Here is a 23,952-nt window from a genome sequence, read left to right on the forward strand (position 1 = left end):
TTGGGCTAGATGGGGATTTAAAAGCGTCGCGATTACATCCAGATCAGGCAATAAAATGGCGAAACCGATCACGACGAACCGACCCCGCTTGTGGACGGGATAAAGGCTAAAGAAAAAGAAAAAGATGTGAGGAACGACGAGTGTATGACAGCTCCGTGGCACATAGTTAAAAATTTTATTGACCTCTACTTTTTAGAAAACGATTTAAATAAATCATTTGATGGAAAGCCTTGTATTGATGGTAGTTAACCTCATAGTAGTCTTAGGATGAATTTAAGGAGGGTTTTCAGTAAAACCGCGCCAAAAATTGGCCGGCTTGGCCGCTATCCACTCATCGAGCCATTTTTTGAGTTCGTCGTAATTGAAGAAGTGCTGGTCAGCCAGGCCATACTGCATCGACCGGAACAAGTAGGAATCAGAAGGAGCAATGTCTGGAGACCACGGCGGGTGGGGTAGGACTTCCCATTTCAACGTTTCTAGATATGTTTTAACGGGCTGTGCAACTTGTGGACGAGCATTGTCATGTTGCAAAATAACTTTTCATGCCTTTGCTGGTATTGCGGCCGTTTTTTCTTGAGTTCGCGGCTCAAACATAGTATACCACACCGAACTGGTCCCACCATATACACAGCATGATCTTCTCACCATGAATATTCGCTTTGGCCGTCGATGATGAGGCATGGCCGGGATATCCCCACGATGCCCGACGCTTGGGATTATCGTAATGGATCCACTTTTCATCGCCAGTAACTATTCGATGGAGAAAACCCTTCCTTTCTTGTCGTTGGAGCAGTTGTTCGCACGTGAAAAAACGGCGTTCGACGTCTCTTGGCTTCAGTTCATACGGAACCCAATTTCCGACCTTTCGGATCATTCCCATTGCTTTTAAACGGTGGGAAATGACTTGCTGAGTGACTCCAAGTGTTTTTCCAAGTTCTTCTTGCGTTTGCGATGGATCTTGGTCGAGCAATGCCTCTAATTCTTCATCATCAAAAATTGTTGGCCGTCCGGCGCGCTCTTCGTCTTCCAAGTCAAAATTGCCACTTTTAAAGCGTCCAAACCATCTAAACGCACTTTCCTGATTTTTTTCGGATTTTTGGGTTGGGTAGTTTCCGAAAATGAGTCCTGTCTCACTTTAGGTGCGTACATTTTGACTCCTTACTAACGCACTTTCCAATTCACGCCAAAACTAATATCAGTTTCAGAAAGTACTAATCGAGACCTTTCATTTGATGTCGTACACGACTATATCCGGTGAAACATTTTTTAAATAACCCACGTCATTGGCAGCAGAAGAATGTCTACGACAAAAATGGAGGGGTCGCACCATTCGAATCTGTTCCGACAGTCGGGCGGCATTATCAGCACTAAACAGCAATGACATATCAAGCCAGCTGGGGTGAACTTGTCATCAGGTGTTGCTCAAACTTGGCCGACTGAACGAAACATTCCTGATGTAGGTTGCCGAGGCACTCCAACATCGCTGGTAATGAGGAGGCAAACATACTGGCTCGCCGAGGGTCTGGATCTACAATGGTGGGGCCAGAACCAGCTTTTGGAATCCGGTCATCCACTGTCAAGTCTACTCTGAAGGGTCAAATTCCAAGGATTCACGCAGACGAGTGGAGAAATTTAGGCTCTTACCGGCAGGTGAAAATCCTTGTGAAAGAGCCTAGGCTCACTAGAGCGTCATTTTTGTTCTCCCTTCAGAAGTGGATGATGAAAACCCTGGTAGGGCTTTAACGGGACACTGCTCCTTAAACTACCATATGGAAAAGATTGGAGTGGTGGTGGTTTCGGCTACGTGCAGCCAACGTGAGGAGGAGGAGGAGATGGCCCTGCACTTTTTATGCAGCTGTCCGGCCTCCTCAGATCTCAGACGAAGACAGCTTGGTAAGGTTTTCTTTAATGAAGAATCTGCACACTCTCTGCCTCTGGGGAATGTTCTCAGATTCGCTAAAGCCCGCGAACGCCGTAGGCGAATACGGGGATTTACGGGGATAGTACAATGGGCCAAGATCCTTATGTGGATCTAAGTAAATTAACCCTGACCAAAGTGCGTCCTTATTATTGGAGATCAAATCTGAAATGCATTAACAATATGTCTGTACCTGTCCTTTTTGTATAATCCCTCCATGGCTGCCACAGCATCGTACTTGTTGATTTTCTTACTTCCTGCATTAGGTTCGACTTGTCGAAACTATTCAATATATACAAATATTCCATCATATGAAGCACGGTTCTATGCAAAACAGTTGCAAAACTCCAAAAAGTTCCACAAAACTTGTCAACGATCACTTCACAAACACAGAACTGATCTCAGTAATCATGGTCGAAACTGAGTTTGATATTCATTGAATTACAATACGTTTCGAAATATGACAAAAGTAACCACGAAATGGTTTCACTCGAGAATAAATTTAAATTTCAGAACAGCCACAATCGGAAGTAATCCACTTTCAAGGAAACTCAAATAAAACACCGGACTCGCGACCCCATGTAACGAGAGCTGTTTCTCATTCACTCGAGGTGGAGCATGAACTGAATTTTGATGAAAATAGATGTCTCGTTGCAATCTCCAGAACTGAATTTGATCAATTGAATAACACAATCACGGTCTTCCCAAGAAGGCGAAGAATCACAAATGCTGAGTTTGCAACTCCCAACAAACCCAAGCTTTCCTACTCAAGCACTTTTAAAAAGTGTCCCCAATCTCCCCCGAAAAGAAACCCTTCTTCTAACGAAACACTAAACGCTACTATGTTGCGGTTGAATTGATCAACTCGAAACCGAAATATCACTTAAAAGAGTTCTTGTGTCGTTTGCGATCGATTCAAGAAACTGACTCTGACTCGTTAATAGACTCCACCACGATCGAGCCTCCGCAAGACGAAGAAGACATTAGACCTCGTCTCGTGTGTGCTGTTGCCACTTGGGAGTGGATCCTCTTTCAAAAACCTTCTCCAATTCTAGCTCGTCGCAGTCCGCGACGTGATCGTGGCTAACACTCCGAAGTCTTAAGATCTTAAAATCTCAATGTTATGGTTCTTCTTTGGAGATTCAAACAGTCTGTGCTCACGGAGGCCGGTATGCATTGCGCCAACCAGACGTTCTCTTTCTCTCCTCAACGCGAGCCATCTAAATCCCAGGCAAAACAAACAACAATGACGAAAAATAAAATCATAACATCGCCCGCCCCGCCCCCCTCGTCCCAATCGGAGAGGAAAAATGGAAAAACATGGACAAACAAAATAATAAAATAATAACAGCAACAGCACATCAATTCGTACAGGTAAACGTTGAGAGATCAAGATACCGGTATACTCGTATCTAGACTCAGATACCCAAGCGGAAAAAAGATACGAGCCAAGTTGGATGACTGCAAGTTGATGATAAGTTAATATGGAGCAAGATCAGATGCGCGTTTCGGACAAAAATTGGTAGAATTCACTAAGTTATTCAAGGAACTACTGAATGGGAGAACTAAGGTGTGACAGCTGCATGAGCTTTGTTAGCATGAAAACTCACACATATCGTCTTGAAAACCCTAGCAATCCTGCGGTACTGGGCAAACCGAGAATACGAAAGGGTCTATTATTCACTTCTAGAAATAAGCTGCCCCACTGAATGGGAGAACTAAGGTGTGACAGCAGCATGAGCTATGTTAGCATGCAAACTTGCACATATCGTCTTGAAAACTCTAGCAATCCTGCGGTACTGGGCAAACCGTCAATACGAAAGGGTCTATTATTCACTTCTAGAAATGTGCCTTAAAAGAGGGCATAGTCCCTAGCAAAGTTGACAATACAAAACTGACACTTAGGCACCTCAGTCTGAGAGGCTTCTCCCCTGGAATACTTTGATTCCTCTATCATTTTCTTTAAACTTCATAAGTTTTAAACTGCTCAACTTAAAGAACCCACACCGAATTTCTAGAGCGATACGCACAAGAAGTCAAGCCACTATTATACCCCATTTCCCGCTGGTTTTACTACCTAAAAGTTAGTCGATAATGCATCTACACTCGCATGCGTACAGCGATATATCTCAGAATGAATCACGTTCTTTTGCATGTGTGTATGGCTATAACGTTCAGCGCGATCTCTTGAATGAATGAATGAATGGCAAAGTCAGAAGATACTACTATGTCGATGTTTCAAGAATTAAGTCAAAGCCTTACCACGCCGCCATCAAACCGCAGCTTAACGTAAGAAATAGACGAAAAAGACCAAATGGAAGACGAAAAAAAAAGAACTCAGAACTTGAATCATGTACACCTTCCTACTCGCTTACTTATTTGGAGGAATGATGTGGTAGCAACTTGCAGATAATTAGGATAGGACTTTGTATATGCGTCAGATAGACAAATGGCAGTTATTGATATGAAAGTAAAGTGATTGCAAAGTTACATGTTAGATTATACGATTTAGCGCTCCTTCAGCTAACTCCGATAACCGATAGTCAGTGATCAGGGAAAGTGACAAAAAAGTAAATGTGGACACCCAGCTTAGTTGGGATAACTTCGCCATACTGCATCCTGTCTAATCACATCCCTCTGTCTAGGAGGCCTAATTCAATTGACTCGGTCCTCCAGGTTAGAGATTCGGAGCGATGGGCCTACAACCCGCCATCCACAAAAAAACCAAGCATTTGTACAGAAACCGAATTGATACCACGGAATCGACCGCACAAACACATATAGGACTACGCTCTTGGATCCTGGAATGTTACATTACTAAACAAATCTGGTGCTGTCAAATACCTACTTCAACAGACCAGAAAGTGCAAGATCAGGGTTCCAACAGTCAAGGAAACGAATTGGAATGATTGCGATATAACCGACATGAGGTCTCACACACTCTTCAAAAGTGGGAATTCGTCAGAGAACCGTGAGCTTATACGCCCCAACTGAAGAAAAAGATGATGAAGTCAAAGAACAATTTTATGATAGTTGGAAACACAATGGAAGACCTATTACCTCCGAATGACATCAAGATTATGCTCGGGGTTTTCAACGTCAAGGTAGGTAACAAGGAGACACATCGAGGAACGATCGGAAGGCTTTGTCTCCATGACATATCAAGTGACAACAGCCCAGACCCCATTGACAGCAAGTAGCAGAAATTTATTTTTTGTTTGGAATAGCTTTAGCTTTAGCCTGGCTTAGGCTTAAAGTACTGCCTGGAATACCAAGCAGTTTTTACGGTAGCACGAAACTCAGCATACCATAAGATACTTAATGTGTCCCCCAACACAAAGAAGCCGTCCGTTCAAGCTAGCAGTCAATACAGAGTCGAACATCATATCGTCACCAATGGACCGCCTATTGCGGAGAGACCTCGCCGACTCAAACCCCGCCGGTTAATAAAAGTCAAAGAATTCTAGTATATGGTAAAAATGGGATACTGCCACCGATCCAACAGACCGTGTGCCAGCGTCCTACATTTAGCCCCACAAAAAAAGGCGGAACGTGGAGACGAGGATAAACGATACGACGATCCTGGACCGTTGTTGACCATAAACCCTTGGTTTCGCATTTCAACAAAGAGCGGATAAAGCCTCATCTCGCTAGGTTCCCTACCTAACCTTCATAGCAGTTTTCAGCGGGTATTATGCATGCTCCAGGAGAAAATAACGTAGTGGCTGACGCTCTGTCCGCTTTTCCGCCGATCTCCTTACGATGGCATATGTTTAATGCAGTCCACGACGCCTCAGGGCCCGCTACGGTCAACGCTATCAACCGGAGGTTTATCTGGCCAAAGATATAAGGTAGTGGACCCGTAAATGTATCAGTTACCAGCAGGCCAAGGTCGGTCGAGATACAAAAATCCCATACCAGGCGCTCGAGGTACTCGAAAAGAAATTTTAACAAGGTCATTTCGACATAGTGGGACCACTCACGTAGGCACAGATATTGACAGACTATACTGGTACCGAAACGGCAAAATTGGCACATGAAATCATCCTAAATATCAGTTTTAGCCTCGTCATACAAAAATAGGAATGCACTATGGTCTAATTTAATAGGAACAATGACTTTGACGCATTATAACTTTTAGGAATATAGTGCGATTCCCACCAAACTTAGTAATATCATGCTCCATATTATAAGCCTATATTATTGGAAAATTTGATGATTATAGGATGAACTTAAGGGAGGTTACCACTTAATTTTTTAAAAAATATAATAATAATGAATATAGTAATATACTATCATTAACTTTATTTGAGTAGATGTCATAGTGTAAGGTATCTTAAAGCCTAGCTACTATGGTCTGGATTTTTCGGTTTGGTAGTTTCGCATTCCTCCTATCAAAGTTAACTCCAAAAGCAGCTAATCGAGAGCATTCATTTGATATGACTATATCTTACCCCCCCTCCCCCTCCTTGACATGTAAACTAAAACCAGCTTTGAAAAGCACTAATCAAGACCTTCAATTTGATACCCCACATGACTATATTTGATGAAGAAAAATGTTACACCCCCCTTTTGCATGTATGGGGACCTCCCCCCCCTTAAATTTCACGTAACAGGATGTAACTAACTGTATGCTTGAGCGTTCACAGTTCCCACCTTTTTACTAAATTTGGTGTCAATCGCTATAACCATCTCCGAGAAAAATACGTGTGACGAACAGACAGACAGGTCACAGGTCGTGGAAAAATTACAGCGGACATGCTATGTCGCTATGCCTCGACGTAGCATTTTCCGAAGACGAAATCCTAATTTTTGGTTGAATTCCGAAATTGAGGAATGCCGGAAAAAGCGCCTCAAAGCTAGGAGCCGCTCCCAGCGCAGAAGAAACCGGCCTGAGTTCGAGGAGCTACACGTGCAATATAAAAATGCGAGGAAAAAATTGCAAGTAGCTATCGCAAAGAGCAAATCCGAACACTTCAAGCGGATGTGTACTGAAGCTGACTCTGACCGATGGGGTGGCGCATATAGGTCGGTGATGTCATCACTAAAAGGCGAGCGCTCCCCACCGATTACTTGCCCAGACTTGTTGCAGAATATAGTGAACACTCTATTTCCAGTGGATGTGAATGGTACAAGTCTGCCTGCAGTACATTTAAATCCCGACGAAGTTACGATAGTGGTAAATGAGGAGGTTCTAGACGCAGCAAAAAGATTGACTGAAAAAAGACTCCAGGACCGGATGGTATCCCTAACATTGCCCTGAAAGTAGCCGCCAGGACAGCGCCAGGTATGTTTGCCCAAGTTTTCACGGCATGCCTTAGGGAAGGAGAATTCCCCGAGGAATGGAAGGTACAAAAACTAATACTCATTCCGAAGGCAGGTAAACCATTGGGTGGCCCCTGCTCATATAGGCCGATATGTCTGGTCAATACCATTGACAAACTATTTGAACGAATAATATATAACAGACTGCTCGCTGTTGCGGAAAAGGAAGGAGGCCTTTCCGACAAACAATTCAGATTTCGTAAAGCAAAATCAACTGTCGACGCAATCAGCATGCTGACTGGCTTGGCTCAGGCTGCAATAGAAGAAGGAAAATGCTGTGCAGTAATAAACCTCGACGTAAACAATGCGTTCAAAAGTGCAAAATGGAAAAAAATCCTCGAGGCACTCGACAAGGTACAGGCCCCGAAGTACATTGTACGCATTGTGGTCGAGTTTCTCCTTGGGAGAAGACTTTACTGCGACTCGGACGATGGGCTAAAAATATTCCCGACAACTTGCGGAGTGCCACAGGGTTCTGTCCTGGGTCCCTTGCTGTGATTAGTTATGTACGATGGAGTGTTGACGCTACTCCTACCGGACAACGTGACAACTATTGGCTTCGCCGATGATATCGGAATAACAGTGGTTGCAAAACACCAAGACGAATGAAGCGATATGGGAGATCAATTCCTGGTTGAGAAATTCTGGCCTTTCACTTGCTGAACATAAAACAGAAGTAGTTCTCATTAGCAAGAGAAGAAAGAACACAACTGTGAAAATCAAAGTTGGCGAAAAAACAATTTACTCCCAACCATCGCTCAAATACTTGGAAGTAATTATTGACAGAAGACTCAACTTCAAAAGACACATTGAGTACGCCGCAACTAAAGCGTCTTCCATCGCTACAACGTCCTCAAGGATACTACCGAACATTGGTGGGCCAAGACAAAGTCGACGTCTTCTGCTCTCCAGGGTAGTCAGCTCCGTGCTATTCTACGCAGCTCCAGTTGGGGCAACTGCTCTGAATAACAAAGTGAACTGCCGAAAATTGGGAATGGCATATCGGCTAAGTGCACTCCGGGTATGCAGTGCATATCGGACATCAGGAGAAGCAGCATATGTACTAGCAGGGATGCTCCCCATAGACATCTTGGCGAAGGAAAGTCGGCGACTCTACGACAAAACGTATGCAGCTGGAGAGTCTAGCGCATTTCGACAGCGGCTGGCACGGTGGGACGAGTCCCAAACTGGTTGTTAGACATACCGCATCACTCCGAATATTCGGAGATGGTTTGAACGAAACCATGGGGAATTAAGCTACGAGTTAACACAATTCTTAAGTGGACATGGAGATTATCGTGCTTATTTACATCGATTTGGTCACGACGAATCACCATGTTGCCCAAGATGTGATAACATGGCTGAGAATGCGGAGCATGTCATATTTGATTGAAGCGGTCGCAGAAAGGCGTTTAACACCCGAAAACATTGTGGAGTTTATGCTGGAGTCAACGGATGCCTGGAACCAGGTTGTAAGGGAACTGCAAGCTATTCACCAACAGCTTAGGCAGGAAGAACTACGACGAAAACAAGGAAGGGAGAGAACCATAATAAGCCACAGTTAAAAGCTGATCCAGCCCCGCGACGCAATACTTGATAGGAGTTCCGTGGGTAGAGTGGAATGAGAAGGAGGTGGTTTTAGTGAGTAGAAGTCTCACATAACTGCGTGGCAGGAGCCAACAGTAGGTTTTGAACCTTTCCACCTTCCAACGCCAAAAAAAAGACAGACAGACAGAGGTGGTGGACTTACCACTTAGTGGCGCTAAGGGTGTGCAGCGCCTTCACAACAATATTAGGCGAGGCAGCGTGTGTTATTGCGGGAATGATCCCGATAGACATTCTGGCAAGTGAGACATGCTGCCTGTACGAGACAAGGAAAATGAATCCTCTTCAAAAGGATGCAGAATACCGAAAGGCGGCAAGGCGAGAATCGCTGAAAAAGTGGCAGAAACGGTGGGACGACTCGCAGAGGGGTCGCTGGACCCACACTTTGATTCCCCGTATTGAGGAATGGATCCAGCGACAACACGGCGGGATTAACTCGCAACTCCTGTCAGGACATGGCGGTTACAGGAAGCACCTGCACCAATTCAGGCTGGATGATTCTCCCTTGTGTCCTGAATGTGGTTGCACACCTGAGGACCCGGACCATGTTATGTTCCACTGTCCACGATTTCTCTCAGAAAGGAGGAGTCTGGAAGACTCCCTGAAAACCAACCTAAACCCGCAGAACATCGTCGGGGAAATGTTGAAATCAGAGGGAAACTGGTGTGCGGTGAACTCCGCAATCAAACGAATACAAGAGGAACTTGGAAGAGCGGAGCGCGCAAGGAGGACGCGAAGAACGGAAGGCGTGGTCGCTTGAAGCGCAGTCCACCCCGCGAAGTAATACTTTGCGGCGGTCCCGCGGGGAAGAAAAAAGGAGAAAGTGGGGGTGGTTTTAGTGGGTGAGAATCCCAGACGCTGCTGCAACCTGTCAGTGGCAGTGTCATTGTAAGATTTCCACCTGCATCCTTAAAAAAAAAAAAAGACAGACAGACGGTAAACCGATTTTAATAAGATTTAATAAGGTTTTGTCTTTACACAAAACCTTAAAAATTACCTAATTACGCGAAAAATTATATTTTCTCTTTGAAAGCTATTAACCCTGGCACAACCATTACGAGACCTTGGAATATCCACTGGAAAAAGTACTCTTCCATCAAACCTTCAAAATTTACTTTATAGCCCAGTCGACAGACTGTTTATTTAGTTCACATTTTAGCATAGTTTGAATACCAGAACTAATCGTCACAGGGTTCAAAAACAAACATTGAGAAAAGTAACGTCTTTATCAAGGTATTTTATCATTATTATAAATTCAATGAAAATATTTACGACAGGAACGTCTCAGAATTCTTGACACGATTTGATAAGAATGCGCTACTTTCAGTTTCAGGAGAACTTACGTGTGGAACAACATCCATCAAATGCAATTAGAAATATTATCGAAAATATTTCTACGAAGCTTATCCAATCCGAATTCCAATTTCGTATATTGACCCGGAAATATATGATTAAAAAAACAAATATTTGTCTCAATTCACAAATATCTGCAAGGCCTCAGGAAATATCTATTCAATATTATAATCTTTATTGCATTTTAATCTGATAAAGTCGTTGAATGGAAGTACGTAATACTTCCAGAGAAATTCCGCGATGTTTGTTGTTTTTGAAGTCCTTCATTGTTGAGTACGCACTTCGATCCTCGTTTTCCGTTAAAAATATTTTGGAAAAACAAATTTTAATTCAATTGAAAACGTCGGAAAAACAAAATTCCACACGATTATCAGATAAAAGATGGTATTATATCGCATTTGTGTATTAAATTCCTTTGAGATTTGAATCCGAAAAACACACTTTCTTGAGGTTCATGTTCATATCTTACATGATTGGAAATTTATGTCATTGTTGAATCGAAATGGGCTCCAACAGTTGCAATTCTTGTAATGCTAATAGTCCCCCATAGAATGAAAATATTCTGAGAACATAATGAATCTATTTATCAAAAGATGTTTGGTAAAATTAACCTAATTGCAAAATCTATGTTTCAGGCCAAAACTATAAATCATCGCATGCATTCATCCCCATTAAAACCGCCTCAGACATGACCAAAAGTGCGCTCCAGGTTGTCGAACTTTCGTCATCATCACCATATAATCCACATCATCATTCAATTAAATTAAATTTTTCGTTGTAACGAATCTGCAACATTTAGAGTTTCTATCAAATACTCTAGACGTATTTGAACATCAATCTCTCCTTCTTTTCGTCTCTTGAATGGCGGAACATAATCACATCCACGACCATCATTGACGTGTGTTATATCGAAGAACACACCTCAATTCTCTTCTGATGACTTCAGCAGCAAAAGGAGAAAAAAACTTATAATAGAGAAAAAAATCTGAATTCATTCTGAAGTAACACGTTTTAGATACGATTCACCCATTGGATTCTAGATTCTAGACGATTGCGCATTCCATACATTCACGTTTGCGAGCAAATTCGTAGTCATAAATTCTCAGTTTTCCTGTTTTCATTTCGTTCTATGCAACATCATCGGTGTTTTGCTACAGTGAAGCAACCGGAGCCATCACCATCATCATCTTTATAATAACTTCAGTCATCAATTTCAGACTAATCACGAGGGTATATGACATGAATGAACTGTAAGTCTAGAGGAGCGTTAGGTAGGCTGAGTCCATCATATCTGCTCTTGAGGTTTGATGGTCACAAGATGACTTTCTTTGCTTACAAAGTGAATAAATCTGATACCGAGTTAACACTGAACTAACTTAAAAAGATATACCAGAATCTAGCTAGTCTTAGCCTTGGAATAGGACTTAGTTGTCAATGGAAGGGCAGATACCCACCCACATCCACAACCCTCCCCTTTAGAAAGTAGTGCACACCAGACTAAATTTATTCGTACCCTACGTAACCCAATAGCAAAAATCCCAACTAGCGAAGTTCGACTGTCATAACTTAACAAACGTGTCAGGCCTTGTCTTGACAGTGCCTTCAAGCCTTATTACCTTTCTCTTTCGTATCCGAAGCCTCAATTCCCTATAACCTACTGCAATTTTGAGTAGCTCCTATCTTATTACTGTGGGTAATACTCTCATTTCCAAGTTTCTTGTCGCTGACTCCATCCCTCCTTTGCTGGGACAATAGCTCTACTGGAGAATGGGTATCATCACCACACGAAAGAATGCTGAACCATCACTTTCGTTTGGTAGTTTGGCAATCTCCCCTTTTGTGGCCTTACAGCTTTCCCACAGGCTCCTTCCATGGAATAAAATTACCTGATGGGGACTGTGGAAATAAGAGGAGAGTTCCAAGACATGTGCACCAACGCAGTGCCAACGAACGGCAGACACACAACTGATCCAGCGCCTTCTTTTCGATACGGATTGAATTTATTTTCGTTGACCAACACTATATCAAATTGCGGAAAGTAAGCTCGGAATTATGTTCCCAGGCTCTGTCAAAATAAGGCTTATAGGAGCATAACAGCTATACACAAATACGTCACTTACGACAGGTTACACAAGTTGCCTTTTGAAATCCGATCTAGTTCGACCGAGGGGCGCTCATGTTGAGGCTCCTCCTTTCTAATGCAAAGACTTCTGTATGGTTCACTACACAAAGATTAAGGTCGAAAGTTAATCCTTTCCATTCCAATTGGCGCTAGGAGCAATAGAGTCACTATGGAAGCACTTCTTTCTTTCGAACAATGGGGATGTGGTCTTTTTCACAACTTCTTCATTGAACAGACCGACTAACACCCTTTTGTATTCTTTTTCCTGCTATGTACATTACCAAAATATCCATCAACTCCGCGAGAGCGAATATCTTAAAGTATGCAACTTCATCCACTATGAATCCGTCCAGATACTTTGAAAATAAGTTTAACTCTATATCTACTTGTGTTCTGAGAAGATGCCTGGGACTGACGAGAACCATCCCCTTGCACCAGATTTTTGCTTTGGCTATGGAGCCGTCGCTCCATTTCAGAAGGACCTTCTTGGCAGCCAAGCTAAAGGAAAGGAATCCTAAAACCTATAATTTGGTGGTACAAAACCCAGATGCTGACAATGGTCTGTCCTCGATCTATAGGTCTTTTCGGAGCCTGTTTGGCACTCTAGCCCCCAATGAAGTTCCCGTGATTTCAAATAAGATTCAAATCATCTAATCTTATGATTTGGGTGGAACTTGTCGCAGAGCCAACGTGGCGGCAGTTTGTGGTAGGTTGGCCGATGGCCTTAAATCTAGATGTTTTTTTAATCCTGGTATCGGATGCTGCCTTCAGGCGCGATGATTCGGCTTGTGCAGTGGTTGGTCTGGACGGGATCCAGATCTTACGCTTTTCTTTGAATGTCAGTTCGATTTTGGCGGCTGAACTTTTTGCTGTCCTTCAGCCCATGAAGGTGGCTCTCAGGATGGGTGAGGAGAGTTTTGTAAATTACTCAATCAAACCTTGCAATTGCACTACCTAGTGGACCAAATACATGCCCTGGCTTCTGTCGCCTCTCTCAAGTCTCTGAAAATTTTCTGGTGCCTGGCTCATGCGGGGCACCCATTAAATGAACTTGCCCATGTAGAGGCCAGAAGGTCTCTGGATTCGTATCCCATGAGAACACTCATACAAGGAGTGGGAGGAGGACTTTTTGGTGACGTTGCGGGTGAAAGGACATTTTTTGGCCAACATTCATCCGGCTTTATCTATAATTAAACCGAAAAATACGTGTATACTTAAAACTCCCGAGGAAAAAGATCTGTCTTATAGACTTATAGACTTTCTGGGCTGGATCATCCTCATCTATACGGATTAATTGACCCGCCCACCGTAACCTATTGAGCCGGATTTTATCTTCTACAGTAAGAGCTTTGACCTTATGGTGAGACGTTTCGAGGGAAACAGTTTTTGTAAGCTGAAATAGGCTCTGTTGGCTGACAACAACCGTGCGGGGATTTCACCATCGTAGCTGTTAACGGTTCTCTATAATAGCAACATTAAACGGAAATGCGTAGAAAAGAAGGTGAACTATGATTCACTGGCTCGGGAGATCAAAGAAATTTAGCGTCCCGAGAAAGTGGTTGTCAGCTACAGGCATTGCACATAAACCCCTCTCGCCTTTCCTAAATCTTCTGGGTCTCTCACATAGTCTAATTCAAACCATGCAAACGAACGACATTCTACATACGTACTGGATGCTGCCAAGAGTTCTCTACTGATTCTCCAATTAACCTACCACCGGCCACCGGCCTGGTGGCGCCAAGCCGTCATCTAGGAAGGTAGAATTTTCCCTAACTAAATCCCTGGCGCTTAACGCTAGTAGTAGGTAAAATCCGGCAAATGCCGAAATTGTGACAACTCGGAATAATAAAAATCACACTGCCAACACTGAGATTTGAACCGCGATCTTCTGTACGACAGTATAGTGCCTAGTGTATCCAGGTGAGCCTAGCTATATAACTCTCCAAGTTCAATGCCGACCGCTCACCTGATAAAGCTTTACTTTCAGGAGTAAATTTTATAAGACAACCAAAGGGACAGCGATTATCCCCACGATTAAGTGAAATTTTCATGACAGGCCTGGAAAGGAAAATGGAAGAACAGATGACCAAACCTAGAATTTGGTTACTCTATGTGGATAACATTCTGGCCATTGCAAAAAACGGAAACGACGGAAGAGGAATCAAACGGTGAAATTCACCCTTCCTCGACATCAAAATACTAAAGAAGAGTAACAGCTTCGAATTTGACATATATAGGAAGCCATTGAGAACACAACGTACCATCATCAGGACATCTAACTACTCATACCAGCATAAGGTGACCGCCTGCCGATCCATGGTGTAGAGACTTTTGTCTATACCTCTTACCAAAGAAAGGTTTGAAAAAAAAGCCACACATTGAGGATACAGCCTCTAAAAATGAATTTCCGCCAACCATAATCCATAGCTTAATAAGGAAGGTGCAAGATACAAAGGAACAGGTAGGTAGGTAGGTATCAGTGGCCGCTCCGAGGAGCCCAATTGACGCTGTGGTGCGGCGTTTTGATGCCACAAACTCCTAAGACCGTGACTGTTGTTATAGGAACAGGGAAGCAGAGTCCAGCCGGCTCGGATCTTCAGAGCCATCCCGTAGCATTCACGAAGGAAAGCAGCTATCCCACCCTGCAAACTTGGCACAGCTTGTAAGCCTTCGCCATCTCAGGCCCGCCGCTGCAAGGTAGTGCGAGTAGACTCGGCCCCCGACAGCCGCCAGCGGAACACCGACTGTATTCGCCAAGGGACTACCAAGAGCAGAGCCTTGTCGCCCAATCCGTCAGCCCGCTCATTCCCCTCTATGTTCCTATGCCCGGGAACCCAGAGGAGAGTGACCTTAAGCGTGCCGCCCAGACGGTTAAGCGCTTCTCTGCACTGTCCCACCAGCCGGGAAGATGTCGTCGTTGAGTACAAGGCCTTGATGGCCGCTTGGCTGTCGGTCAGAATGGCTATGTTACGCTTGGGGCTCGAATCACGCTCCAGCCATCGACAGACTTCGAATATCGCCAGTACTTCCGCCTGGAATACACTGGTGAAACCTGGGAGACACAGGAACAGAGTCGCTTAACTTTGTTCGAACTAAAGACGATGAAGATGGACACACGAGCCGCATAATAATCTTAGCCAAAGAAGGCATCGAAGCAGTAGGACCAAAAAGGATTCACACGCTCAAAATTCGATTAATGAATAAAAAGGGCCCGAAGAAGCAAGAGGAAAAAATCGGCGTCTAAAGGATGTCTTGCGAAGCTTACCCATGTACCTATGTAGGGAGAACCAAACGGCTAGCCAGTACTCGAATCAAAGAACATTTAAAAGCAGCTGAGCTAATAAAAGAGGGCAGAAAACCACATAACAATTTGGCAGTCGCACTACATATTCTAGAACATGACCATAAAATGGAGAGGGTAACGATTCTCAACGAAGTCAACCGCAACACATTGGAGAATTTCTTCATTCGAAAAGAGCCCCAGGAGCACCGGTTGAACATATATATGGCTTACGTGCACTCATATCTGTATTCACTGGTACTATAAAAGGAATATGTCAATTAAGATACAATTAAGGCGTAGTCATTGGGGCGGTGGATGCGTCTGGCAACGCCGCAATCTGGGCGTGCGGAAGACAGGCCATTCAGGAAGTCATGGCCCCGCCGGCAGCCGGTTTTATAAGGACGAAGGTCAACGGTGTCCATATTTACAGCTGCTACGCTCCTCCTAGTGCAACCTTAGCACAATATGAGGAGATGTTAGACAGTCTGGTGTTGGACGCTAAAGACCGCAGCCCTAAAATCATTGCGGGCGATTTCGACGCGTGGGCCCTGCAGTGGGGAAGCCGATCGACGAACACCAGAGGTCAAATTCTGTTGGAGTCATTTGCGGAGCTGGACATCGTGCTGGCCAACGTTGGATGTGTGCCCACCTTTCGAGGAAGAGGGTCGGGTTCGATTGTTGACCTGACATTTATTAACACTTCACTGGTGATGGAGATGGCTTGGCAAGTGAGTGAGCACTACACCCACAGTGACCACGAGGCCATCTTCCTCCGCACTGGGAACCGGGGAAGCAGTCAACGACGCTCTGGAGGTGGAAAGGCTAAGACGGTTGGCTGGTCTATCGGAGCTTTCGACGAGGAGATATTCCTGGCCGCATTGGAGGGAGTCCATGATCCGGATGGAACAGCAGTGGAAAGGGTCACACAGCTGTCTCAGCGTGTCACCGAAGCATGCGACGCTACGATGACACGACGACGTTTACACCACGGCAAGAGGCCAAACTACTGGTGGAACACGGAGATCGCTGCCTTGAGATCTTCTTGTCTCCGAGCGAGGAGACTTTCCCACAGGACAAGGGGAAGTCCGGAGCACCAGGAGCGTGAGGAGGAATACAGGGATCTGCGAAGCAACCTTAAGAAGGCCATTCGGAGAAGCAAGCGGGAATGCTACCAGAAGCTCTGCATGGAGGCTAATACGAATCCGTGGGGTACAGCCTACCAAGTTGTAATGAAGAAGATCCGCGGGCGAAAATCACCTCAGGTGACATGCCCACGGCTCTTGTTGCAAATAATTACAACTCTTTTCCCGCAGCAGGAGCAGGACGACCCGAGAACCCCAACTGGCAGCTCAGCAGAACGTCTTCTCGATCCCTAATGTTACCGAAGAGGAACTTTGGAAAATCTGCAGACGTATTGGGGACAGCAAGGCTCCGGGATTGGACGGAATTCCGAACAGGGCTCTGAAGGTGGCGGTCAAGGCCAGACCAAGGTGGTTCGTAAGCACATTCGAATCGTACATGGCGGAAGGAGTGTTTCCCGCCCAGTGGAAGAGGCAGAAGCTGGTCTTGCTACCGAAGCCCCGAAAACCACGCGGCGTGCCCTCTTCATATCGCCCTATTTGTCTCTTAGACACCATGGGGAAGATGTTGGAGAGGGTGATATACAACAGGCTGCTCCCGTTCATCGAGCTTGCGGGTGGTCTTTCAGAGCGGCAATATGGGTTTCGGCGAGCCCGTTCTACGGTCGATGCAGTAGCAAAGGTCGTGGAATTGGCTCGATATGCAATGGCCATGGGCAAATGGTGTGCTCTGGTGACGCTGGACGTCAAAAATGCTTTTAACTCAGCCAACTGGGGCTGGATTAAGGGCGCTTTGGCCAAACTGGGTGTTCCTAGCTACTTGGCTCGGCTCATCGAGAGTTACTTTTCGGACAGACTTCTCTGGTACGAGACGGACGACGGGCCGAAGGGGTACATTGTGACAGCAGATGTGCCTCAAGGTTCTGTATTGGGACCGCTGCTGTGGAACATAATGTACGACGGAGTGCTTGGCCTTCGCGTGCCGGAGGAGACAACGCTGATTGGTTTTGTGGACGACTTGGCGATAGTTGCAATTGCAAAGCATCCCGAGGACGTGGAGCTTTATACAAATGAAGCCATTCATACCATCAAGTCATGGTTACGAATGGCCAAGTTGGACCTGGCGGACGAAAAGACATTACATTACCAACTGTAGGAAGAACAACACGGTTACCATCCAGGTTGGTAATCGTGAGGTCGTCTCAAAATCGATTGTCAAATACCTGGGGGTGATGATCGTTGCCAAGCTGAGTTTCAAGGGACACTTGGATTATGCGCGAGAGAAGGCAGCAAATGCCAGCTCATCCCTTGCAAAGATGATGCCTAACGTGGGAGGGCCGAATTATAGTCGCAGGTTACTCATCGCGGGAGTGGTGAGGTCGATCCTGCTATACGAGGCCCCTGTCTGGGCGGGAGCGTTGAACCACGCTGTCAACCGGAGGAAGATATGTTCGGCATACCGGCCAATTGCGCTAAGGGTGTGTAGCGCATTTAGGACGGCGTCGACGGAGGCAGTGTGTGTTATCGCGGGAATGATCCCTATAGATCTTCTAGCGAGCGAGGCACACTGGCTCTACGAAAAACGGAAGGCAAATCCAGCCGAGGTGAATGCGGATTTCCGAAAAGCCATCAGGAGAGAGTTGTGTGGCAAGTGGCAACAACGATGAGATAACTCCGACAAGGGCAGGTGGACCCATACATTGATCCCGTGTATCGAGAAATGGGTCAACCGAAAGCACGGAGAATTGAATTACCACCTGACACAGTTCCTTACGGGACACGGTGGCTATAGGAAGTACTTGCATCGCTTCGAGTTGGACGAGTCTCCCAACTGTCCTGAATGCGGTGCTACACTCGAGGACCCGGAGCACGTTATGTTCCATTGTCCCAGATTTCTGCAGCAGAAAAGGAGGTTGAACAGCATCTTAGGGGCGGACATCGGGCCCTCCAACCTGGTGGAAGAGATGTTGAAGTCGGAGGAAAACTGGATGGCGATAAATGAGGCAGTAGCCGTGGTGCACACAAAACTCCTGGAGTTGGATCGAGCTCGGAAGGCGACGCGACGGAGACGTGACATGGACGAGCTGGTATAGCGAACCAGAGCCTCCCCCGCGAAGTAATACTTCACGGTGGTCCCGCGGGGAGCGGCGGAAGAGTGGGGGTGGTTTTAGTGGATGTGAATCCCACACACTGCTGCAACCTGGCGCAGCAGCGTCTTTCTAAGATTTCCACCTCCATCCATAAAAAAAAGGCGTAGTCATTAAGATAATGTGATTAAAACAATATGTATTTATATTAAGGACATTTCAGGGCTTATTCCGCTGAAGAAGGCAGCAAGTGGCTGCCGAAATACGTATATGAAGAATTAAAGGAACATCATTGTGTTAAAAGGAAATTAGAATTTGATTGTTTTTTCGTACATGAATCAATCAGTCGGTATAACTGGGTTGTAACTGCTAACGTAAGAGAAGCATTTAATTTTAACACTTGACAAACGTAAATTCGACTCACTTGTTCCATATCTGATAAGTTCAAATTTAATATATTGGGACCTCTTTGCAGTCGGACCATTACTCACCTGAAAAAGAAAAATTGAATTCGATTAATTTTTAGATTTAAAAATATTTTTTTCTGCAATAAACAAATATACATATAAAACTTGAAAATTTATTTGCCAAAAAAAACCCAAAATTTCAGTAAAATTTAACTCAAATTACAAAAAAAAAATACCAAATGCATCAGATTATCTCAGCGACTGCAAATTTGGGATGTTTTATCGTATATTTTCCGCAGCTGGCCAAACTTGGCCCCAACAATTCAAATAAAACATTAGGAATTCTAATAGTCGCCAAAAGTTTATAGTGCGACTCTCTCCATTCGATCAAAAATAAATTTTCATAATCCCATAAACAAACCCTAAAACCCATTAATGAATAGTTATCTAAATGTTGATTCTCTACGGTGAAATGCAAATGCCTGGCGTCTCAATTCTTCGGTTTGGATCTTATGCGATTCGGAAAATATGCAGATAGAAAGATACTTTGCATACCGCAAGAACGCTGCTTCCATCTAAAAATATCACTTCAATCACGAGGCGCCGCTTCTTTGGAAGATTCCTTTTTGACAAAGTTGCTTGTAGTCGATATATAAATCGCTTCGAGAAGATTATCATTTAGATGTCTCCCCGAACCGTTGCAAATTTATATCTTACAATGGTGTCAACGGAAAGATGAGATTTGCCGAGAAAGTCATTTGCAATAGTTGTTGAGTTTCAGCAATAAATTAATGAGTGGATGCCTGCAAAGTTGGTATGACTCTCCTATAATGAGATGTAGGTTGGGTAGTCTGGAAGGTATCCAGTCCGAAGATTGAATTCAGTCAAGGTTTTTGGGAATATACCAGTTCAGATACTTCTAGTTTGACAAATGGATATTGTCAGATTTATTGGAATGTAAGAAAAATGAATTGCAGCAAACAAGATTTGTCCCCCAAAAAAACTTCCCTTGTAAAACTAGCTTCAGGCGATATCTCAACGAAACCGGGAACATACAGAATACATTCAGGAATTCGATATATAAAAACGACACCGAACACCGAGCGATATGAAAAATAAGTAATAAAAAGATATTATTGCAAATTGAATGCACGATCATAAATTGATCGTGTGTAGGGGACAAATCGACAGACATTTAACATGGCAGCGGCCGCCTCTCATTCAGAAAGTATCTTTGGAATTTGCAATTCGCAACTGGAGATAATTCAGTTTTTAGTATTCAACGAGAGTGCGCTTATTCATTGGCCCACTTTAGAAAGCCATGATGACGGCGAAGCAACGCGAATCGGACAATTTATATTTCAATATCTTTTTTTTTTTTTATTATTCATATGTTCAACACACACGCTTCATATATTACATACCGCATTCCATATTGGGTTGTTAAATTTGTTTTGTAATTATCTTGTGATTGTACTTTCAATATTTGTAAGTATGAATATTGAGTAGTCACAGAGGAATGCGCTCACGATAAGCCATGAGATCAAGTTTAACTTTCATGGTCCAGAAATACGATTTTAAAAATTACCCCAGCAAAATTTTAAGGGGACGTCATCTGCTCTGTCATATATGTATTACCACAGCAAGGAATATCCTTTGCAGTAACAACCCTAGCAGGGAGTTTCAGGTCCTCAGTCCCGGATATCTCCCTTACCAACTCTCAGGTGCTCTCCTGGCACTTAGATGATACCTACTCAAACAGCCATCAAAAGCCAATCCTTCCAGAAAGCAAATCATTTACAGTCCAACCAGGTTTCATCTTATTGGAGATATATGATACAACCACAGGACACCGTTGAAGGCTTCACCCATAGTAAATCAAACTTGCAACATTTAAAACACGGAGAGGCACGAAACCCAAGGCTTGGTGGGATGGGGACCTAAAACCATACCTCTCGAGGTTGAAGGACCGCGTCTTGCTCTATGAGGCCCGAGAAATGCAGTGTAGACTAAGAATAACATCGAGGAAGGCTCAGGGACCTATTTTTAGTCCAGACCTTTGCAACGCCTCATACGATAATCTCCTACGATCCCAGATGCCTCATGATTGCATCTGGTCGATAACGTGAATGATGTTGCGGCACTGGTAGCCACACGCTGAAGCTGGCAATGTAAAACCATAAGATTAGATTGGCAGTACCGCAGAGAAGGCATCAGCTAGGATATTCTCGATTTGTCGGTTGACAGCCAATGTCGCAGGTCTCTTATCCAGCAGACGTCATTTGCTGATGAGTTCGGTTGAGTGCCTCCTTCGATACGGTACCGAGATTTGGCAGGTACAAAAACGAGGAGCTTTATCAGTTGCGTCCGCCAATCGTAAGGTCTTAGAGCCAGCAGGACTGGTGATAGCAGGGGTTTTTCCAATCATTCTTTACGATGCCGAGCAGAAGTCTATATACTCCAGAAAAGGAGAGAGCGAAATAAGGCGTGGACGGGCCAAGGAATTTGTTAGCAGGGTACATACGCAGTTAGTAACCAGATGGAAGTTCACTCGCTTTCGAGGAGCATCTCCGGGGATTGGAAAACGCTCTCAGAAGAGTGCACACATCGCCCGTGGCAGAGAACAGTAATGCCCTTCCAGCCCTAGTAGAAAAACAGTCGCTGAAGGCACTTCGAAGGAGGGGACGAGAGAAGAGAAAGAGAATACCACAGGTGTTGAAAGCGAGATGTCTAAGGATAATTCGGGGGCTGGGAGCCCGAGAGAAGCTCCTTACATAAGTATGGTATCAGCTGGAGGTGATTGGGGAGCTCGCAGTCATTCGCAAGGCACGATGGACCGAGACCTTTCAATTATGGGGACTCAAGTATCCGTCAATGGAGAGTCTGGCTCCTTAGAGTCACAGTTATCGACAACAACCTAGTCCGCTGGCACCAGAAATCGCTTTGTTTCCATAAGATATCAGCCATTACAAATCCTTTAGGAATTCAGTCTACGATGGTTCCCAAATTGGCTACGCGAAGCGTTTAATTATGCTCCAAAAGTAAACTAAGGGCCGATGCAAACCGAGTAAATAGATCACCTTAGGGTCTATGGGGAAAATTATGCGCAAGTTTGGAATCCCCAGAATCGACGGTATACGGATCAGCAAGCCCCAGTAGAAAAGGAAATTCAAGCACTTATCGACTTCCCTCAGATTTTGCAAGAGGATCCAAAAATTCTTGGGATGGCACTAGACACAATGTATTCTGTGGTCCACAACCTTCACAAGGCAAAATACACTGTAATTGAAGGCATCCCATTCATCCCCTTCGTTCTGACGCGGAAGATGGATATTTGGAAACGCAGGCAGTTCGACACATCGTTGCGGAATCCCAAAATGTCCGTCACCATCGATGAGATTGACCAGTTCCTTCAAAATAGATTCGTAATAAAGTCTCCCTGTTGGGTTAGGAGGACTGATACGGAGCGAAGTGATGACTTCAGCAGCAGAAAGAAAGTACACAAAGAGGTAACTCTTCTCGCCAATTCGAGCGGGGAGAAAACGTGGTTTTTAAAATGTTCCATATGCATAGGTAGTCATTCTGCATTCGCTTGTCCCAAGTAGGCGGGGAGCAACAAAATAGAAAAATTGCTCCGGCTCCATTTCCTATGCATTTTCTGTGCACAAGTATCTTAAATGTGACATTTACAAGGAACAGCATATCACTATACTTCACCCGGTAAAAAGTGATTTGGAAAAACAAACATCTACAGGCAGTGTAACCCATCGCGCTGAGAATTCCACAGATCTGTCTTGTTCCAATACTTTCCTCCGAACGGCCGTCGTCAAGCTTGCGGTAAAAAAAGAAGGTCATGGAATCCCAGTTCGCTGTCTCATTGACCAGGGCAGTCAAAGTTAATTACTTTACCGCATATTTGGTCTAAAAACTTCGCCTGAAGAAGAGCTAATATAGAGGTTTCTGGAGTGTACGGGGTATCAGCTGAAAAGGTCTCAGCGGTAGTTTGCGTCACTCTCCAGCTGGAAGATGGGACCAAGGTAAACACCGAAGCCCTGGTATTAAAAAGGGTAACCAAGGGCTGCCTTCCACAAGTGCCACATCAAATAAAGGGTCTATTACGAAGGAAAAAACTATCTGATCCTGGAACAGATAATGCTTCTCATATCCCTGTTCTATTAGGACCGAATGTTCTGCCTCAACTGATTGTGGGCGGAGTAGAAACAGTGGAGAGTTTCGTGCTCCAAAATACAAGGCTGGGATGGATAGTTTTAAGACCGGCAGAATCTCCCGTATCACAATATACTTCTAACCATGTATCAATGAAGGAGTTAGAACAAGATCGAGATTCACGGAGTATGGCATACAGGTTACGACTGGAATGACCTCATCGCAGGTCCGTCCTGGGACCAGCTGGAAAAGATCATTTGTTCCCTGCATTGCCTGAATGAGGTGCGTATCCCCCTCCCCCTTGGGTGATGGATACGCAGAGGTCATATATAGCCGGCGAAAGACCGTCAAAGGTTTCCATATACGGTTGATTGTAGCCCGTGGCAAGACTACGCCACCGAAGACGCGAATAAGCCAGAATACTCGGGAGTGCACAATTCCGAAACTCGAGCTGGAGAGTGTAGTGCTTCTGGTAGAACTCTACCAAGATGTTCGCAGCAGTCTAGGTGAAATCCCAACAAAATTCACGGCATATGCTGATTCCGAAGTAGCGACAATAAGCGTGTAAGGGAAAAGGTACCAGATATTCTTTGTTCACTTCTTCTA

General features: G+C 44.5%; 1 protein-coding gene across 2 annotated transcripts in view; it reads right to left on the bottom strand.

Annotated features, from left to right (window-relative positions):
* LOC119649205 (transcription cofactor vestigial-like protein 4) overlaps positions 1-23,952 on the bottom strand; it is an 85,399-nt gene that overhangs the window by 22,973 nt on the left and 38,474 nt on the right. The window contains exon 1 of one of the 2 annotated variants that reach the window (XM_038051258.1): positions 2,112-2,903. The exons of the other annotated variant lie outside the window; for it this stretch is intronic. Within the exon in view, the coding sequence (XP_037907186.1) occupies positions 2,112-2,229 (118 nt within the window). The 5' untranslated portion in view covers positions 2,230-2,903. Of the gene's footprint in view, positions 1-2,111; positions 2,904-23,952 lie in introns of those variants that run through there. 2 annotated transcript variants of the gene reach the window in all.

This window comes from Hermetia illucens, chromosome 2 (genome assembly GCF_905115235.1).
Source record: "Hermetia illucens chromosome 2, iHerIll2.2.curated.20191125, whole genome shotgun sequence".
In the NCBI taxonomy this organism is placed as follows: domain Eukaryota; kingdom Metazoa; phylum Arthropoda; class Insecta; order Diptera; family Stratiomyidae; genus Hermetia; species Hermetia illucens.